The sequence below is a fragment of the Elephantulus edwardii genome, unplaced genomic scaffold (assembly GCF_000299155.1).
Source record: "Elephantulus edwardii isolate Elephantulus edwardi_28Jun2011 unplaced genomic scaffold, EleEdw1.0 scaffold00055, whole genome shotgun sequence".
NCBI lineage: Eukaryota > Metazoa > Chordata > Mammalia > Macroscelidea > Macroscelididae > Elephantulus > Elephantulus edwardii.
The window spans coordinates 5,931,706-5,952,069 of record NW_006399805.1 but is presented as its reverse complement, the minus strand read 5'-3'; the positions used below and the strand labels follow the sequence as shown (position 1 = coordinate 5,952,069).

At 41.1% G+C, this 20,364-nt stretch overlaps 1 protein-coding gene across 3 annotated transcripts in view; it reads left to right on the top strand.

Moving 5' to 3' along the window:
* CNOT4 (CCR4-NOT transcription complex, subunit 4) overlaps nt 1-20,364 on the top strand; it is a 147,995-nt gene that overhangs the window by 78,707 nt on the left and 48,924 nt on the right. For 2 of the 3 annotated variants that reach the window (XM_006887144.1, XM_006887146.1), the window contains exons 3-7: nt 5,306-5,503; nt 14,184-14,270; nt 15,029-15,130; nt 15,703-15,828; nt 19,072-19,196. In XM_006887144.1, coding sequence (XP_006887206.1) covers nt 5,306-5,503; nt 14,184-14,270; nt 15,029-15,130; nt 15,703-15,828; nt 19,072-19,196 — 638 coding nt within the window. Of the gene's footprint in view, nt 1-5,305; nt 5,504-14,183; nt 14,271-15,028; nt 15,131-15,702; nt 15,829-19,071; nt 19,206-20,364 lie in introns of all 3 variants that reach the window. The other variant, XM_006887145.1, reaches the window with a different exon arrangement.

Sequence of the window (20,364 nt, the reverse complement as noted above, 5' to 3'; positions counted from 1 at the left end):
CTCTCTTGTCCTAATCTCCCCGTTTTTGATGATTTGCAAGACGATAAGTCTGTAGTTAGGGTACCTGGAGTCCAAAGGGGGTAATATAATGGTTAAAAAAGCCAACTTTAGGCTAACACCCCATCAGAACTTCTGGAATGAGGACCACATAGTATTTAGAGAGGAAAGTAAAGTCTTCAGTGCTTTCCTTGACACCAAGAAAGAATGAAACTAAGTGAACTTATTTTTATCTTAAGAAACCAAAGAATAATTATTGTGTGTGATAGTGGAAAATGGAGATTAAACAGAATTTAGTTTAATTGCAATAGAAGAATCAGTCTTTCAATAGCTGAAAAAGACAAACTCTTGGCACATCTGATCAGGAACTAGAATATGACTCACATAAGGACTAGAACTGGAAATATTAACTATACATCTGGAAAAAAACTAAGTGATCGCAATAAAAGCTACAAGTCATCTCAGTAGTGTGGTAGTGTACTGCCACATGAACACTATCAAGTTAGTGTTAGCTGCAAATGCTGCCCCATAGGCCCCTGAGTTGTTGTTACTCTTAGTACTTTCTGGATAATGCACTGTTGTTGTTGTGTACCCTGAGCAGAAACTGACTCATAGCTGATTCTCCAGTGAGTTTTCAGACGTAGTAAATCTTGAGATTGCTCATCTTTCTTCTGTGAAGAATTTTTTTTTAAACTGTTAGCCAAGCTAAGGCAAAGACAACTATCGCTATATAGTGACTACTTGTGTTTATTTAAATTGGCATTCTTACGTGGTCCAGAAAAATTGAGTCCTTCCTAACAACAGAACTACAGCTTCACAAATATGTTAAAGATACAGGGTTTTATTACTTCATTTAAGCTGTGGAATAGGAGCTAAGTGGTTATCAAAAAATGTGGAGTTTTTTTGTATTAGAGTCTTTTGCATTTTGGAGCCATTATATTCCAACAAATTTAGCTTTGACCTGATGGAAGTATATTTCCATAGAAAGAAGCTTGGATTAATCAAGAAAAAAGCTTGGATGACTGTAATCCAGTGCTGCATTCTCAGAGTGGTGACTTTTCTGTGCTCCATGCTGGGACTGTCAGTACTATGAGTGTTGAACTACTTGGTGGCGTCCAGCTCTTTTTGCCCCTCTCTGCTCTCGCAGTTTGTGTGTGTGCACGCCAGCTATACATCTGCTTTTGTTTCCTTTACCTCATCATATCAGGATTTTGCTCTCAGTGAATGTTTTTGAATGACGATCCCTTCTAGTGCTTGGCACTGGTTATTCACAGAAGAAAGAGTCCGACAGAAGTTAAATCAGTACCTCTTGACGGCCTGAGATACAGGACTCGAGTTTGCCTTTTCTCATAATCTGTTGAAGAGCGTATAGGCTATCTCTAACAAGATATGCTCTTAATTTTGAAGCAAAAGTTTATAACAGAAGATTAGTTATTTTCTTTGCCAATTTAAAAACATTGTATGTACATAGCTCAAAGATGGTGTAGGTTTGGTTCCAGAGAGCCACAATAAAGTGCAGTTTTATTACAGAAAGTGGTTTTCTATTGCCAGATTTACCAAATGTGATACAGAGACACAAAGTAAGGGCTTACTGTTGGGAAAGTGACAGTGGAAGACAAAGTTGCCACAGACCTTCAGTTTGTTTAGTTAAAGCAGTATTTGTGAAGTAGGGTAAGACCCAGTATGTGTCTATAGCTGTGGATTTTACATGAAGCAGGGAGTTAAGGAACACTTGCTATGTTTGAAAATATTAATAAAAAGGCACAGTTTTCAAATACGTTTAATAGATCTTGTTAGGTACTGTTGAGTTGGCTCTGCCTGATCATGACCTTGTGTACAACAGAACAGAACCCTGCCTAACCCTGTGCTGTCGTTAGAGTCTGTGCTGGACCCAGGCCTGTTGTTGCAGTCACTGTGTTACTCCTGCTCATTGAGGGGCTTCCCCCAGAGTATGTGAGACAGTATCTGTCTCTCCATCCACATTACTGGATGTGTGTTCTCTGGAGCATTCTGGCTGCACACCTTCCAAGACAGATGGTTTGTTCTTTTGGCTGTGCATGATATATTCTGTACTATTCTTTGCTTGCACAATTCAGAAGCATCAGGTATTCTTCAGGCTTCCTTGTTTATTGTCCAGCTTTTCACATGCATGAGACAATTGAAAAAAAAACCATGGTTTGATAATAGTATACATGACAGTAGCAGCTAGTCAGAACTCCTAAGGTAGAAGACAGCTTTTCCATGTGCAAATGGTCTTATGGAGAGGTGCCTTACTTGGTTTTATATGTAGGTCCTTTGTTAGAGTTGTCCCTTTAAAATTCATAGTAGTTTCATGGGATTAATATACCCTGGCAGATAGATTCCATTTTAAAAAGAGATGATGCAGACCCAGGAAGGTAAGTGAAGAGAAGGAGAATTTTGAGCGGGAACATTGAGAAAAGTTCTGAGTGAGGAAGATGTCATCATTGATAGAGGGGTTGGATTAACGGTAAAAGGATTTAACCATTTAATTTCTTCAATGCCAATGTAAGAATGCTTTGAAATGATCATTTATTTTTTAAAATATGAAAACCTAGTTGTTTTTTAGAAAGTCAGCCATGGTAAATTTCCTATTTTCATTTGGCAGATGTCTATTGCGTTCCTAAAATGTACCATGCAGGTATTGTTAGGTGCTGTAGCGTTGATTGATTTTGACTCATTGAACTGCTCTGTGTAGTTTTCTAGGCTTTACTCTTTAAGGAACCCTAGTGATGTGACGTGAAACATGTTATTGGGTTGCTAACAGAGGCCAGTGATTTGACTTCCCTAGTCACTCTGTGGGAGAAAGATGGGCAGTCTGCTCCTATAAAGATTTAAAGCTCCAGTTGGATTCAGCTCAACAGCACTGAGTTTGAGTTTTCATCTGATTGGGATCAGACTACCCCTCCAAGGAATGGATTAGTAGATTTGAAATGTGCCCTGCTGACTTTAGGTTGGATCCTGGAGGAAGTCCAAAGGTCATACAGAAGTCAGATCAATCACTGTATTCTGTGCCTGCCACTCAAAAGTTGTATGCCAGATAGAAATCAGCCTCTGATTCTGATTTTTAATGTAGGGATTGTATAGGGTGAACGTGTAAATCCTTGAGGACCATTAGATTTCAAGCCCGCTGATGTGAGGATGACTATAAAGAATACAAAGTCTTCTTAAGTAAACAGTAAGTAAAGTTGAAAAGTGCACATAAAAAGGAAAGAACAGGTTTTTTCCCCTTTGTTATTGAAATCAGATCTTGTTGTAGTAATACTGATAGAAGTTGAGGAACGTAAAGGGAAATCTAACTATCTCAGTTGCTTTATTAACATTGAAATCCAGAGCCACAGCGTCAGTTTCCTTACATAGTGACCCAGCAGGACAGAGTAGATGTGCCCTGTAGGGCTTCTCAGGATATAAATCATCACAGAAGCAGGCTGCCACATCATTCTTCTGTGGAGCAGTTGGTGGGTTTGAACTTAGGGCTTTTTTTGTGGGCAGCTCATTGCTTAGCCTACAGCACCATCAGGGCTTCCCGGAAGAGGAACTGAGTCTAAAATATTGCTGTGCCTTAAATGTAATGTAGTTCTCATTCTGTTAAGGAAAAAACAAAATCAAGTGAATATCTTCATCAAACTAATGCTGAAGGCAGACAGCAAAAGTCACATATTTGAGAGGTTTTGGTTTTGCTTTTAACTTAATATAAAAATAATGAGAGCATCGTTATGCTAATGGCCCGGTGAGGTTTCGTTCTCCCCGATTATTCCTTGCTCCCATTGTTCCCCATTGGCTTCCATGTTGGGATTCTGGTAGATATGCCTTCCATCCAGCCACTTGTAGTTCCCATTTCTGGGATCTTGTCATAAGCGAGTTTGGATATTATTGCATAAATTATTCCATGTACTAGTTACCATTAACAATGCATATTACTAGTTATTAGTAGTAATAAATAATTGAATGCTTGTGTTCAGGATTCTGTTTTATCTCTTATCCCTACTAATAACCCTGTAGTGAAGTCCTGTCATTTCCTTCTGGCAGATGAAAGAAACAGAGCCAAAAAGGTCACATGACTATGCCACAGTGTCTCAGTAAGGGTGAGGCGCTGACTCCACCAGCAGCCAAGACTTTAATAGTTGGATTGACAGAGGGTGTCATAATATTGGAAAGAAAAAGATCAAGGCATAAAACAGTACAATTGATAGGATTTATTGCAAATTAATATATGCCAGGCAATATAATAATTGTTTAATCAGTGTTATTTTGTTTTTATACCAAACTTGGAGATTATTTTTCATTTTACCTATGACAATATTGAGACATTGGATTTAAATAGTGTATCCAACACCACATGACTTGTAAGTGTTGAAGCTAAATTCAAGTTCCTGAGCCAGAGGGTCGATTATTTTCCCATCTGTCTCCTTCTTCAACTGGGAATCAACAAGCAATGTAACCATGTTTTCCAGCTTTTAGTAGCTTTTTATTTGGTTTATGCTGATTACAATACATAAACACATGCAGAGATGACAGAACTTGGATTCTTTCGTACTTAGTACCTCAGAAGTGCCCTTTTCTCCAAACTGTGCTGAGACACTGTCAGGACTACCAAGATGAGAGAATCTGTCTTCAGGAGCTTAGAATTCCCATACAGATAAAGTACAGGTCATTTCAGCTGAGAGAACCCCCTGGTCGCTTAGTGAATACAGTGTTAGGTGGTAGCTGTGGGAACACAGTGGACAGTTTCCCTAGGACAGATTGACAGCCTTGCAAACTTGGTGCAAGGTCACTGTGAGTTCCTTAATGGAAGTGACTTGATCTGCTTTGGAATATGCAGCTAAATTACAGAGTAACAAGCGTTTTTCAGGATGTTGAGAGATGTTAAAACAGTCCGTGGTGTAATTGTTAGTTGCCATTGAGGTGATTCTGATTCTTGGCACTACTATGTTTCCTGTGTAGAACTTCTCCGAGACATGGCTTTCAGGAACCAGATCCCAGGCCTATCTACTGAGGCCCCCCCGGGGGGTGGTGTGTGTGGATGGATCCCAACTCCCGACCTTTTGGATATTAGTTTAGCACTTAGTTATTTGTATCAAATAGGGACTTAGTCTGTGTGAGGTCTGAAAAGTTTTTTTAAAAAAATTTGGTTTGGCGTTTAATTTTTATTAAATGAAAATATTTAAAGTAATTAAAACATTCATCAGAAGGACAGAAAAGACAGCAATGCCTGCATCCTTGTCATACAGAATTTGGTAATCTTCCTAGTTTTCCTGATGCTAACATGTGTGTTTGTTCTGTGCTAAAGCCATATCCAGAAGACCCCGCAGTATATAAACCACTGTCCCAGGAAGAACTGCAGAGGATAAAGAACGAGAAAAAGCAGAAACAGAATGAGAGGAAACAGAAAATATCAGAAAATCGCAAACATTTGGCTAGTGTACGTGTTGTACAAAAAAACCTCGTCTTTGTTGTAGGTTTGTCTCAGCGCCTTGCAGACCCGGAGGTAAGGTATCTTCTGTTTTCACTCTCAGCTTGACCTTCCTTCTGTTTGTTCTCCTACTTGGAAGTAACAGTTGGTTCTGCTTAACCGCAGTTTTCTGAAAAATACTATAATTTAGGAGAAAATAAATTAATTTTTAATAATCGCCAAGAGACCAGTGGTTAGCTGTGTATCTTTATGTTAGCTAGGTACCTTTCCTCTTTCTTGGCTGCAGGTTCTTCATTTGTAAACTTGAGTAGTGACCGGGATCCATTAATGCCGATGATCTATGAAAATGCAGTAGTTCTGTTTGGTCATTAGTGATTAAATGTGATTGCTGGTCTCCCTTTTTCTATGGAAATTTAAATAAAGACTCAGTAAAAATCTTTATAGCCTCTATTTTCTAGTCCTACCGGTTTCTTCAGGTAGTTCTTGTTTTTTTCAGAACTGCCACGATACCATATCATCATTCTTTATTCATTCATCATAAGCTGGTTTAGTGGAGAGAGGGATAATTTTATGAGGGTAAATGATGACCATGGTCTCTGTTTTTGGGTGGGAGATAGTAACCTTTTCCTTTGCTTCCTCTTTTCAGTCTCTGCCAGCCTTAGCAATGTTGATCTCATGTTTCCCTTGATGCCTTTGGATACTCATATGATTTCAATTTCTGTTTACAAAGTGATGTTGACTAGATTATTAGGAAGGTAGCTAGAAACCAAATGATTGACCCAAATGTTTACTTCAAAAAGAAGGAACCATGTTATGAATCTTCCTAAAATTGCTCCTGTGGGCGGTCTGAAGGAACCTTCTCCAGGGTGAAATGAATATGCTTAGGAAGGTGGGACACGTGAGGGTTGGCTGGATGGGCCAAAGGTCTTAAGAAGAGAAACTTTAAAGAGTCTGAAGTATTATTATGTGAAAATTAATTAAAGAGAATAATGCTTTTTGATGGTGATGTGATGCATCTACTATGTGTTGAGGCTCTGAGGGACTTCAAAGTCAGCCGAGGGAAACTCGGAAAGACTTTACCCAGGATCTGTGAAGGGCCGTGTATGAATGACAGCACAGGAGTCACTGAGGTCCAGGCCTGGAACTGGCTGTAGAGGGCCTCATTCAAGAGACCAAAACCAAGGCTGAGTCTAGGGTCCAGATAGGAAGAGACTGTCTAGAAAAAGGAGAGAGCTCATTTGGGGCCTGTGACTCGGGCCCAGAGCAGCTACCTTTCTATTTCTTGAGCTAGTGCTACTCCCCACAGAGTCAGAGTCTCCATGTTTGACCGCTTCCTGGAACATCACGGTGGCTTAGGATCAGTTCTTCTGTCTTCATCTGCCAACCTGCCTTTTTTTCTAATCAGAGCATGTGTCTCGCCTCTCTGACATTGTTTTTTTATTTATCTATCTGCCTCTAGCTGCACTGCTATCCCAAACATGTGATTCGAATCCAGAAGGATGGGCAATTCCTTCTCATGTGATTATTGTCTCTGAAAACCCACTGGAGGGCCGGCTGTGGGTCAGTTCTGACTGGAAGGCACACAACAACGGTCCTATTAAGAGGAGCCCCAGTAGCATAATATGTGAGGTTGTGCGGCTGCTAACTGCAGTCTGAGCTCTTTGAATCCCCCCACTGCTCCACAGGGAAAGGAGAGGCCATCGTGAAAACCCCACCGATGGCGTGAAAACCCCACCGATGGGGGTCACCATGAGTCAGGATGAACTCAGCAGCAAGGAGTTCTTGGTTTCTGGTTGTTTTTCATTTTACTAATACTATTTACTTGCCCGGGTGGGAAGACTTGTTTTATGTTAAGGTGTAATCCACTGAGTGTTACAGTTTTTCTTCATCATCAGCTCTTGAAAGGTTGTATCCTTCGCGTGTTACAGCTTTGCTGAAAATGGAGAGGACTTGAAACACTACTGCTGAAGATCAAAGCTTGCAACTTCAGTGTTGATTGCACTTTAACATAAAGAAAGCAAAAGCCCTTATAATTGGGCCAGTAAGCAACATCATATTAAATGGATAAAATACTGAAGTTGTCAAGGGTTTCATTTTACTTGGATTCACAATCAATGCCTTTGGAAACAGCAGTCAGGAAATCAAGTGATACATTGCATTGAACAGATATACTGCAAAAGATCACCCTAATGTGTTGAAAGATGCCACCTTGAGGTCTAAGGTGCACCTTACTTAGCCTTTGATGTTTTCAGTCACCTCACACACATTATATGCTGGACAGTGAGTAAGGAACACCAGAGAATTGATGGATTTGAATCATGGTGTAGAAGAAGAGCAGTGGCCATATGCTGGACTACTTCATCTCACAGACTTTGGGAGTACTGTTAGGAGGGTCCAGTCCTTGGCGAGGGATATCATGCTTGCAAAGGTAAAAGATCGACGTAGGACAGGAAGACCCTCAACACGATGGATTGACACGGAACTGCAACAGTGGGCTCAAGGGTATCGGGAATGGTGAGGATGGCACAAGCTAGGCCCAAGGTAACTCCTTTGTTCTTAGGGTTGCTGAGACTCAGTCTACTCAACAGCATGTAACAAAAACAACTAGCAGGTCATACACTGGGTGAAACTTCCTCTCAACTGTTTGGCCTCTTGTAGCAAATCTCAGGAAGGGAAGAATTGCACCACAACAGACCTCATCAAGGGAAAGACCACATTACCACAGCCAAACCAGAGACTCAGGTAATCAAGTTGATGCACAACCTTAACCATCAAACTTAGGAATACTTAAGGCCATTAAAAGAGAGGAAGATCCTCAATGAGATGGACCTCTGTTGGCTAAGTGAGAAAGAGCTGTGATGCCAACCCAAAGGCACATTGTTTGAATCCATCATCTACTCTGTGGGAGAAAGATGGGCAAGCTCCTGTCATGGGATTTACCCTCTCTGAAAACCCACTGGAGGGTCAGCTGTGAGTCCGTTTCAACTCAGCGACATAACAGCAGTGACAGTGGGTTCAGACTTAACGATTGTGAGGACGGTGCAGGAGGAGACAGTGCTGTCCTCTGTTGTGCTCAGGGTCACAGAGAGTCGGAACTGACCACAGTGTTTAGCAGTTTCCCCCCGTTAGAGCCTGCTTTTCTCTCTGAGAACTCTTGGACAGGATGTGCCTGTTTGTTAATACATCCCAGTTCTGGTCAGCTGGGGTATTTTTGGACGCCTGTAGCGTGGCATCAGAAAGCTGGATGAGATTATTCCATGTCTTGACTCTGATGTTAGCGGGCACTTTGAACTCATCAGCCACTCCATGGGAGGAAATTTTGCCATTTGTTTCTGTAAAGATCACATCTTTGAGATCCTGTGTGGGACGTCTTGCCTGTTCTACACAGCCGCAGCAAGTCAGAATAAAGGCAGTGACAGTGGAAACAGAAGTGTAGCTTCCACGTCAATGCTAATCTCTACAGATTTATTGCTGAATGATGAACATCTTCATACATACTGAATCCTGATGAACAAAACAGGAGTATTTAGGAAGAATAAATGTTTATTTTTAAAATTATAGTTGTACCCCAGAAAGCTTCCTACTAAGAGTGTCAAATATATTCACTAATTTGCTGGGAAGAAAACTGTCTTCTTGTTATGTGCTGTTGAGTCGCCTGCAACTCATAGCAACCCTGTGTACAACAGCCTAAACCCTGTTCTGTCCTGGTCCAATCTTACTGTCTCTGCCACACCTACTCCCATTACCCCAGCCACTGAATGAATCCATCTCATCGAGGGTCTTCCTCTCCTGCACTGTCCCTTCCACCCTCCCAGGCATGCCGGCCTTCTCCAAGGACTAGTCCCTCCTTGCAACATGTCCAAATTATGTCAGATGAAGCTTCAGAATCCTTGTTTCTAAGGAGCAGCCTGGCTTCACCCTCTCTAGGATGAATCTGTTTGTTCTCTTAGCAGTGCATGGTATATTCAGTACTCTTCTCCAAAACTACAGCTCAAAGGCATCAGTTCTCCTTCTATCCTTCCTGGTCATTGTACAGGTCTCTGATGCATAGCAAGTGATTGCAAAGACCGTGGCCTGTATCAGGCACATCTTTGTCTCCGGACTGACATTGTCGCTCTTCAGTACTTTAGAGAGGTTTCTAACTGCAGACTTTCCCATCACAGTACGTCTTTTAATTTCTTGACTGCTGGTGCCAAGAGTGTTGACTGTGGAGCCAAGCAAACTAAAGCTGTGAACAATCTCAGTGTCTTCACTATCCATCATGATGCTGCCAGTTGGCCCAGTGGTGAGAATTTTTGTTTTCTTGATAGTGAGCCTCAATCCGTACTGAAGGCTACAGTCCCAGACTTTACTCAACAAGAGCTTCAGGCCATCAGTTTCAACAAGCACGGTTGTGTCATCTGCATGACGCAGATTGTTGATGAATCTTTTTCCAATCCTGATGCCACATTTCTCCTCATACAGCCCAGCCTCTCGGATAATCTATTCTGCATATAGATTGAAAATTTATGGAGGTAGGACACATCCCTGGCATACATCCTTCCCAGTTTTGAACCATGCAGTGTTTCCTTGCTCTGTTCTGATGACTGCCTCCTGGTCCAAGTATAGGTTTTGTATTAGCATGATCAAGTGGTCTGAGATTCCCATTCCTTTCAGAGTTGGTTGTGATCCACACAGTCAAACACCTTTGCATAGTAATGAAACAGACATTTCTCTGATACTCCCTGCTTTCAGCCAAGATCCATCTAACATTAGCTACAAACTGTCTTAGAAGTATATTAATTAGAAATAATGCTTACTTTAAAGCATGATGATGATTTCCTAAGTCCTAAAATTTTTTCTTTGTGGAGACCTAGTTCATGGTTCCAGCAAATTTTTTAGTTCATTATAAGTCCCATGTGTCAGGTCTTTAAGGAGTTGAAGAGTTTACAGATTAGTGGGGTTGTCAGAATGAAGGAGTTACAATTATGTGGTGCACATTATAGAAAGGGGTTCATAGGACATCTTGGAAAAGCCTCCGAGAAAAGCATGATTAAGGTGAGGCTTGGAGAATGGGTGTGGGTTATCTGGGTAGCAAGTAAGGACAAGAATGTTCCAGGGATGTGTGATGGTCAGGGAGAGAGACAGCTTGTTGGAAGAACTGAAGGACTTTAAAGCAGAGTCATTTGATTTTACGAATGAAGAGCTGAGGCATAAGGAAATGAAGCAACTTATCTGAACATACGGCCATTTCCTAGAACAGCCGGAACCAGACCTTCCAGGTCCTAGAACTTCTAGGTTCTCATTCTTCCCTGCCCCTCTGTCTCCATCTGAGCACCAGAATTTTACTTTCCTTATTGGTGGTCATGAACACTTGACTGTGTTTCTAAAGAACACACAGCAGCCGTTGTAGCTGTTCTGATCGACTGTGGATATTGAGAATTCTGTCTCGTCCACACAGCGTCCTAACCATAACTGGCCTGACTGCAGGGCCAGTGCCCGGCTCTGAGAGAACAGGTAAGGTGCTGATGTGCAGGGCCTCTGCCTACCCTCTACACCCCTTGGTTATACAACCACCAGAATTGCAGTTTTACTGATTGATAGGTAGAATCCACTGTTCAACTCAATATGAAAAGTCTAAATTGGTTTCAGCCCGTTTCCATTCCATCACTGCCATTTGGTAAGGTTCTGGGACCCACCTGGGCTCTATATTTACGTAACTTTTTGTCCAATTTTAAGACAGTTTATTCTTTTAATGAACATTTGTTGAGTACCTGCAGGGCGCCGTGCAGATACTTTGTGAAAGCTTAAGCATAGCATAGTGGACAAGATGGTCCAGACTGCTTTCCACATGTGAAGTACAGAATAAGAAGTGTAGCGTGTTCTGGGGCAAAGCGGGTAGCACCTGGCCGGGGGACAGCCGTGCATTCTGCTCCTGGGAGAGGAATGGGCTTTGGCACAAGAAATATGTTAATGCTTCTGGAGGAGAAAGAATTGCCCTGGTTTGTGTGACTGGGAGATTAGAGTGCCTGCCAACAGTGAGATGAGCTGGCAGGGTCACTGGGAGCAGGGCATGAAAGGCGTTCTGACCCGGCGAAGAGCGTGTACTGTCTCCTGCAAGCAGTGGGAAGCTGTGGAATGTTCTTCAAAACAGGGAACAAGTGGTCAGATTTACACTTGGAAGAAATAGGACTACTGAGAGTAGTCACATGGTATCATTGACACATATGATACTGACATGTAGGTATATTCAAAGCTTATCTGTTAAGGTGCTACACTCAAATGTTAGCCAGAAATTATTTTTGTCAGGCTGTAGTCTTCAGCTCTGTCCGACACTTTCTGCTTTAAAATATTGTAGTTGTTTTCTTTGTTGTTGAGAATATGCACAGATGGACATATACCAGCTCACCAGTTCTTACACACACAGTTCTGTGATGTTGATTCATTCTTAGAGTTGCACAGCCATACTCACCCTCCTTCTGTAAGTGTCTCCCCCCAACCCCCGACATAAACTCCCTGTCCTTGTATTTCCTCTCTAGTACTGTAGAGCAGTGAGATGCTGTTTGTTGTGCAGGGCCAGCGTGGGCATTGCACCATCTAGCTTTCCAGCCTCCCTGTCACCTTGACAGTCTCCCCAGTAAAACCAGAGAGCCAGGACCTACTGCAGGGAGGCCGTTTCAGCTCACAGTGACCCTGTGAAACAGAGGAGAAGCACCTTCTAGAGTGTCCTGAGAATCTTTTGGGAAGAGTCTACCTCATTTTTCTCCCACCACAGTATAAATTCCTGCAGATTTCCAAAACTAACAAACTTAAGATCCAAAAACTGCCTCGGGCACATGAATGCTCTGCTAAGAACTTGTTCCTTAAGCTCACACAGGTTAGGAGGACAGCTGATAAAAAGGCAGCCTGTGACCAGCAGCCATGTTGGCTGGGATGCGTCTTGGCTGAGTTGGTAAATCAGTGGGCGTATTAAGTACATTTCCAGACCCTTGTTTCTTCAAATCCTCAAACCTAAGACTTGGCTCTGAACAACCTACCGGTCCCCTGCCTTAGCTCCTCTTGCTCTTATAATTCTGAGGGGATTTAGGTGGAAAATTATTCTCTAGGATGTATTTGGAATCTCTCATCTCACCTCTAATCCATTATAACGGACTGTAGCATCATATGTATTACATTGGGAAAGTATGTTGCAAAGAACTTTTTGGAAGTTAAAATTTAAATGTGCTCTCGAGAACTATGGTGAGCTATGCCTGAGCCAGAGCATGATATTTTCAATCTATTCTTATGTGTGTGAGAGCTGGCCAGTGAATAAGGAGAGCCCAAGAGGAATTCTGGAGGTTAAGTAGTAAGGAATTGCTCTATCAACACAAAGGTACATGGTTCGAATCCACCAGCTGCTCTGTGGGAGAGCAATAGGCATTTTCTCCCATGCGACTTACTACCTCTGAAGACTTGACGGGGAATCAGCTGTGAGTCAGCTCCAACTCTACAGAACACAGCAACAACAAAGTGAAATTGATGCATTTAAATAATAGTGTTGGTGATAGTTGATGACTATACCTTGGACTTCTTGGAAGAAGTACAGCCAGAAAACACCTTAGAATTGAAGATAACAAGGCTTTGAGCATATTATCAGGAGAGACTAGTCCTTGGAGAAGGACATCATGCTCAGTTATGTTGAAGATTAGCAAAAAAGAAAATGGCCCTCAAAGAGATGGGAGACATAGTGTCTGCAGTAGTGAGGGCAGACAGCAGTGAGTTGACGTCAGCCAGAGCAGGGGGCGGGCAGCATTTCTGCCGTGTGGGGACCCTGTGAGTTGGAGTTGACAGCATCTAACAACAATAGTAAAACAGAGACACACGCATTGTATTTATAAAACGATTTTGACATACACTGAACATTGTATATTGTTGTTGTTGTATACCATCGAGTTAGAACCAACCCATAGCTGACCCTCTGACAGGTTTTCATAGGCAGTTAGTTAATCACATAGGAAGAGACTGCCCAGCCTTCTTCCATGGAGCAGTTGGTGGGGCTCAAACAGCATGCCTTTGGTATTGTAGCTGAGCTTCTTGCCACTAGGCCAGCAGAACTCCTTAAATATTTTATGCAGTACATTTATGAGGAAGAACATGTCCTTGATTTCTCAGACGTGTCTTTAATAATAGAATTTCTTTTGTTGTTTGAGAATTACCTTCTTACAGAGGTCACGTATCGATTGGCATACTGTTAGGAAGCTTGGATCTGGTGGCTGTTTAAGAGCATGGTGCAGGCAGTGTATGGCCTTAGCGCCCTGAGCGTGCCTCATCTCGGAAGCTCAGCAGGGTCGGGCCTGGTTTGCGCTTGGAGGGAAGAGCAGAGGGTGCAGGCAGAGGCCTGTAGATGATGGGGCAGATCCCAGCACACAGATGATTGGACTCCTCTTTCCTGGGCCATCAAGAAGGACCATATGGACTCTGTTGACAACTTCCTGTAGCGTAGCCCCACTAACTGTAATTAGGAATTAGTCAAAATTATTTGAAAATGTTAAAAAGAAACCAAACAGGCTTACCAATTCTGTAAAAAAAAAAAAAAGAACTCGTGAATTATTGGTGAGATGATGAACTCATTAAATGAGTGCCCTGTCAGAAAAAAAAAAAAAAAAAGAAACCAAACACCCAAAAACTTTTAAAGAACTATCTTCCTTTCACTGAAGAGGGATAGTGAATGTCTCTATTATATAGATAACATTGATAAAAAATGGGAACAATTTATACCTTTTTTCTTTTTTTATAGGTATTGAAACGACCAGAATATTTTGGGAAGTTTGGTAAAATACATAAAGTTGTCATCAATAATAGCACATCATATGCAGGCTCACAGGTAACTGATTATAGGGAATTTTGCCTTTTCTCCCTACAGTCCAGGCTTGACCTGGCCTGGTCAGAAGAACTTGCTTTCTGTGTTTAGAAAGTCTGAGGGTTGAGGACCTTGGCCTTCTACTGGTGGGATGGGAATGTTTGGTGCTCAGTAACTCTTAAATTGATAGTTTTAAATTAAGAGGGGAAAAGAGTAATACGAGTAATACAATACAGAGATTTCATGCTGGGAAGAAGAGGAGAGCCGAATCTTTATCAAATAATCTATTAATTAGTGAATTCTAATCAGTGATAGTTTCAGATCTTGAAAACTTAGTGGAACATCGTTGCTATACTAATATTAGCAGATAAATGTTCCTACTGAGTGCATTTATTTTTTGGAGAACATAATTTGACAGTGTCTTGAAATCCGATTTTTTAAAAATATACATTTCAGAGGTATTTTGTTGGGTTAAAATAATCTTGACAAGCCTGTCAGATTGCATTTAAAAATAAGAAATGCCAATCCAAAGATGATATTTTATTCATGTATTTTAAAATCAGGTAACAGTTCATTTGGCATGATTTTATAAAAGGAATTGTTGTATATTGTTGAATAAAAAAATGTTATTACATCTAATAGTTATTATTAATGATAGTAAAGGCCTTTGGAATTCCCTAGGCAGCTTGCAAGAGATTTTTTAATTTTTTTTTTTTTTTTTTTTTTTTAGTATTTGTGTAATTTGAAACTACTAACAGTGGGATGGAATGTTTTCACTTTAGGGGCCAAGTGCCAGTGCTTATGTAACCTACATCCGGTCAGAAGACGCTCTCAGAGCCATACAGTGTGTCAACAATGTGGTGGTAGATGGCAGGACACTTAAGGTAACACGACCCATACAGGTTTTTTCAGGGGGAGGGAGGTAAGACAGTAAGTAGAGGAGAGCCTTATTATGTTTGTGTATTTGAAGATTGAGGCTTTGGTTCCCATACCAATATACATTTTTTTCTTTTGTAAAAATGGAACCCTGATTATTCTTCTCATCAAAAATAGATAGTGGTTCTGAGTCATTGTCCTATAATTATTGAACCCTCATTGGCTCAGGTTTGAAGGAAGGATCCCACCAGGCTATGCTTTATGCAATTAGAGGAAAACAGACATCATTAGGAAAAGGGATTTTGCCCCTGGTGTGCCCGAACCCCTACAGCACAGGCAGATTTGGTCAGTCGTCTCTCCTGGGTGCTCAGGTTCTAGAAACCGTAGACTGAGGTGTTTCCCAGATGAGCTTCATCCCTGACTTCCTCCCAGTAGTCGTTCCGCTTTCTCACAGTCACAGCCATCTTGCTGTTTTATGCCTGAGCCTTGTTTTCAGGGAAGAAAAATCCTTGACCGGGGAAATTCTGCTTGTGTGTCAGCTCACGTTTTCAAGCCCTGTCTCCCCTCCCTCTTCCTGCAGGCATCTCTAGGGACAACAAAATACTGCAGTTACTTCTTAAAGAATATGCAGTGCCCCAAGCCCGATTGCATGTATCTACATGAACTGGGGGACGAGGCGGCCAGCTTCACAAAAGAGGAAATGCAGGTAGTAAAGTAATGTGAATTCTCAACTTTATGGAAAAGGGAGTACTCTTTATTTTATTAATAAGTTAAAGTTACCAGAGCTGAAAAAAAGATCTTTGAAAAAAAACCTTTGCTATTAAAATAATGTTTTCAAACAAAGTATTGATGGGATGTCAGTTCTACAAGGTATTGTTATAACAAACAGGAGCCTGTGGTCAACTGAATTTGAGAGTTCGCGATCCAGTGGTGATGAACAGGTGTCTCTGCTGTAGGTTTCCTTTCAGTCCTTCTTGACCGACGTATATCCGTGTGCCTGCACACACCTCGGGGTGGGGGGATGTGTGATGGCAGCACAGCCGGAGTGTGCAGACCAGGGAGACACTTTGGGAAGTGCTCCTTTAATAGAAATGTCAGCAGAATTAAAGCTGAGAGGAAGACTTCAATGAGTTAGTTGGGTTTTTGCCTAATCTCTTCTCTTCATAGAGCATGTTGGGAAAGACTATCATACCCATTCATGGTGATAAGCTAATGTTTTACAAGCCCCTTCTCCCCATGAGAGTGTCCTCTCAGTCACTGTCCTGTAAAAGTGAATGAAAGGCTTAATATCCTATGTTCTTTTTTACATTTCCTCTTCTCCTGTCTCCTTTCGATTTGTAGTATAAACATGCCTTTACAAGTAAAAATGTTGGCCGCACGGCATTTTAAATGCGGACTATACCAAAGCACAATGCTGCCCTTCCCTGTTGTAGATGAGGACTTCCGATTGTTGCTGTGGACTTGTGCAGGAATACTTCTCATTGGAAGGTGGGGGGCATTCATTGCTACCTTTCATTCTCCAGGCCAACCCCAAGAACATCTTCAGGGTTCCTTTTAGAAGAGCAGTGTGTGAAATAAAAGGAAACTTGACTTTTTTTGACTAGGAGTTACAACAGATTAAATCCCTTTATAATAAATACATTGGAGTTTCTTGACAGTGACCTAGAAGCAGTGTTAAAATTAGGTCCTTGTGATATTTAATAGGACAGAAGACTTAACTGATCTTACTTATTCAGTTAATGTTTGTTGATCTTTTTTGGTTAAGTGAAATCCAGATTTCACACTGAGTTTTGACCATATATTCTACTCATCAGCACTGTTAGCACTATTACAGTGAAAATTCCTATCAAGAGATTTCCAAAGCCCAGTTGATCTCATTTTATGCATTATTGAGCAGTAGGGGAAAATTGGATGGACAGTCCCTTGTAATTTATTTGTAATGGGATTTAACCTGTCTCTTGTGAACAGCCCCTGTAGAATCATTTGTGTTACAGTTTCAACTTTTCATGGCTAGTAAAAGCATAATACCTCATGAACTGTAGCATGTAGAAAGAATTAATTATCAAAGCTTTTTATGTTTTAAAGATGTAAATTTCACATCTATTTTTTTTCCTTTACTAATTTAAATTAATTTCATAGTGTTGTTCTGAATTCATCTGGCTTTTTAATCTGAGTTTAAATCACGTTGAAAAGGAATTTTCTTTGTTAAAATATTTTCTTAGTGTAGAAAGGAAATTTGACTAAATTTTATCATACCAGAAACCAGAAGAGCTTTTCTAGTTACTGCATCGCTCACCGTTTTATGTCCTAAGCCTTGCTGTCAGGTCTCAGTGATTCGGGCAGGGCCCTCGGAACAGGGAATGCGGCACCGTGCAGGAGCCGCCACAGCTCTGCTCCACCTACGTGCCCCTGCCCTTGCCGCTTTTCGGGTTTGACTTCCCTTCTGTTCTGTTTTGGTTTCCATAGCGTATGTTTAGACCCTACTTTGTACATGAATTAGCACCCCGAAAGGTAAGTAAAAATTTGTAATCATTCTGTTGTTCTAGTCATGATAGACAAGCAGCCAGCAAAAGGTTATTCAGAGCTGCTTTTTAAACACAAAGTAGATTCGTTTTGATTTCTCTCTGTGTGTGACTAGTGTCCACTGCCAGTCTTTGTTGATACTGACCCATATTGTGTATGACATCGCCCCTTTACGTCCAGCCACTTAACGCAGGACATACAGCATTGTCTCACTACACTTAGACTAGAGGATGGCTCATTGTTTCTATAAAGGGCCAGTTAGTAAATATTTTAGGCTTTGTGGCCCCCTCAGTCTCTGGCCCCCACAGTCTCTGTCACAATACTGCTGTTGTCCCACAAAAGCTGCATAGTAAGTGAACAAGTGCTTCATTTACAGAGGCTAGTGTCTGCCTGGACTTGAGTGATGGTATTGGGTGCCATAGGAATCGGCTCTGTCAACAAAAGGGAACCCCACCCCATCCTGTCCCCTCCTCAGTCTCTGCTGCGCTTAAGCCTTTTGCTGAAGTCACTGTGTCGGTTCATCTCATTGAAGATCTCCCTCTTTCGTTGACACTATGCTATTTTAAGCATAATGTCCTTCAGTGGGCACTGGCCTTCTGATAGCACGTCTAAAGTATGGGAGGCAAAGTCTCACCAGTCTTCTTTCTGAAGACCATTCTGGCTGTACTTCTTCATAGACTGGAGGCAGTCAATTGCTGAGCTCTGGTCTGAAGTTTAAGGAACTCTGGTGGTATAATGGGGTCTTGAATGCAGCCACTCTGCAGGAGAAAGATGAGAGAGGAAGAGTCACAGCCTCAGAAACTCAGTGCGGTGTGACCAGGAGTCAGAAACAGCTTGCTGGCAGTGGGCAGTTGGGTTTGAGTCTAACTTTTAACATCAAACGCATTCTTTTTTTTAAATTGTACTCTTGGTAACAATACAGGAAAGGGGAGAGTAAAAACAAATTGCTGGGATTTTTTTTTATTTAGTGCCAGAAAAATGAGAAATGCATAGGAAAACTCTTCATCTGTGTCTAATTTAACTGTTAATTTCTAAAAAAGATTGGTTTTGGTAATCTTCGGTAATTGAGTAATGTCTATTTAAAAAGACACAATTTTATGAAAGATGTGGAAGTGAATTTAAAACGGACCAGCTAATTTTTTGAGCTAGTCAAAAGTATTCTCATATGCTTAATTCTATATAATAGACATTTTTTCCCAGTTGATGAAATGTGTTCAATTAATTCATGGAATATGCATCATGTAGTTCTGTTAAAACCTTTCATTGGACTAGAAATTTTGTGCTGTCACCTTCACAGGTTTCCGTGAAGCCATGGGAAAACTGTGCATTTTATGTAGGATTCCTTTACTCATTCAGAAAGTAGGTCGGTGTTTTAGACCCACTATGTTGTGAATCCCACTGCAGTTTTGATTTCTTCTTTTATTAGGCGGGTAAACATCAAGAATATGAACAGAAGCTACTTCAAGAATTATATAAATTAAATCCCAATTTTCTTCAGCTGTCTACGGGTTCAGTTGACAAGAATAAGAACAAAGTAACTCCACTGCAGAGGTACGACCCGTAAGTACAGATTGCGCACAGTCAGACCCGCGCGCCTCTGTCAGCGTGCCCTCCGCATTCCACGTCTTTGCAGCAGGCTCCTTCGAACTAGGTCTGCCAGCTTGTCTTTTTCAGGCAGAGCTGTTGAAGCTCTGTAGGAAGTCTTCTAGAGTTCTGATTCCTACGTTTCAGGGTTCATTGTGTGCCCGCTCTCCCTGCTGACATTTCAGACAAACCCTTACTGGCTTCCCTTTTTACAGTGATTTTGCAGCCTGCCCAGAGCTCAAAGAATGTCCTTGTTAGAACGGAGACCAGAGAATGTTAGGTGTAAAAGGCTCTTGTCGCCTTAGCAGAGTCTTCCCTTGAGAAGATAATGAGGAATGCGTGCCGTTAAAGGGAGACTGGACACTCCCAAAGCATTCTGTGTTTGTGACACAGAGCCAGTGCTGGGAATCCCGAGAGGCTCATCAGTATGAGTAGGGAGGGTTTCCCACATTCTGAATCTTAACCTGCTTGGTTTCAAGCAGCCCTTTATTATGCCAGTGCTTAAACGACTTCTAGGTCTAGTTACTGCGTCTTTTACTGATACTGTGATCTTTTGTCTTGGGTTGCATTTGGTTATGGTCTAAAATGATATGATTGATAAAAATACTACTTTTGAGATTGTATTCTATCCTACATGTTCTTTAAGTTTGATGTTGTAGGATCTTTGTTCTGTTTTTAATTTGACAAGGCTTATATACAAATAATTTTATTTAAAGGAAATAGTGGTTATTACTTTAGACATAATGATCTTTTTTAATTCTGAGACTAAATTTAGTGATATTCTAATGTGTGAGTCTTAAATACAGTTATATGTTTATTTAACATCAAAGTAATACAGGAGCTGTTTTTCAGACACACATAGTAACTACTACATGAATTCTTGCCAGTATATTTCTTCAAAAACATATTCTTGTATTAAATTGTTGAAGTCTTCAAAGTTAAAACTTTTTCCCCCCTCCAAGTTACTCCTTTTGATACTTCTTGTTGTGTACTGTTGAGTTGGAAGCAACTCATAGGTGACCTTCCAGGGGATTTTCAGAGGCTGTTAGCCGTTTGGGAGTGCTCTTTTTTTAAAAAAAGAAAATTTTTTATTTTAATGAACATTTACAGACATTTTGGATTTCCATTCATTCAT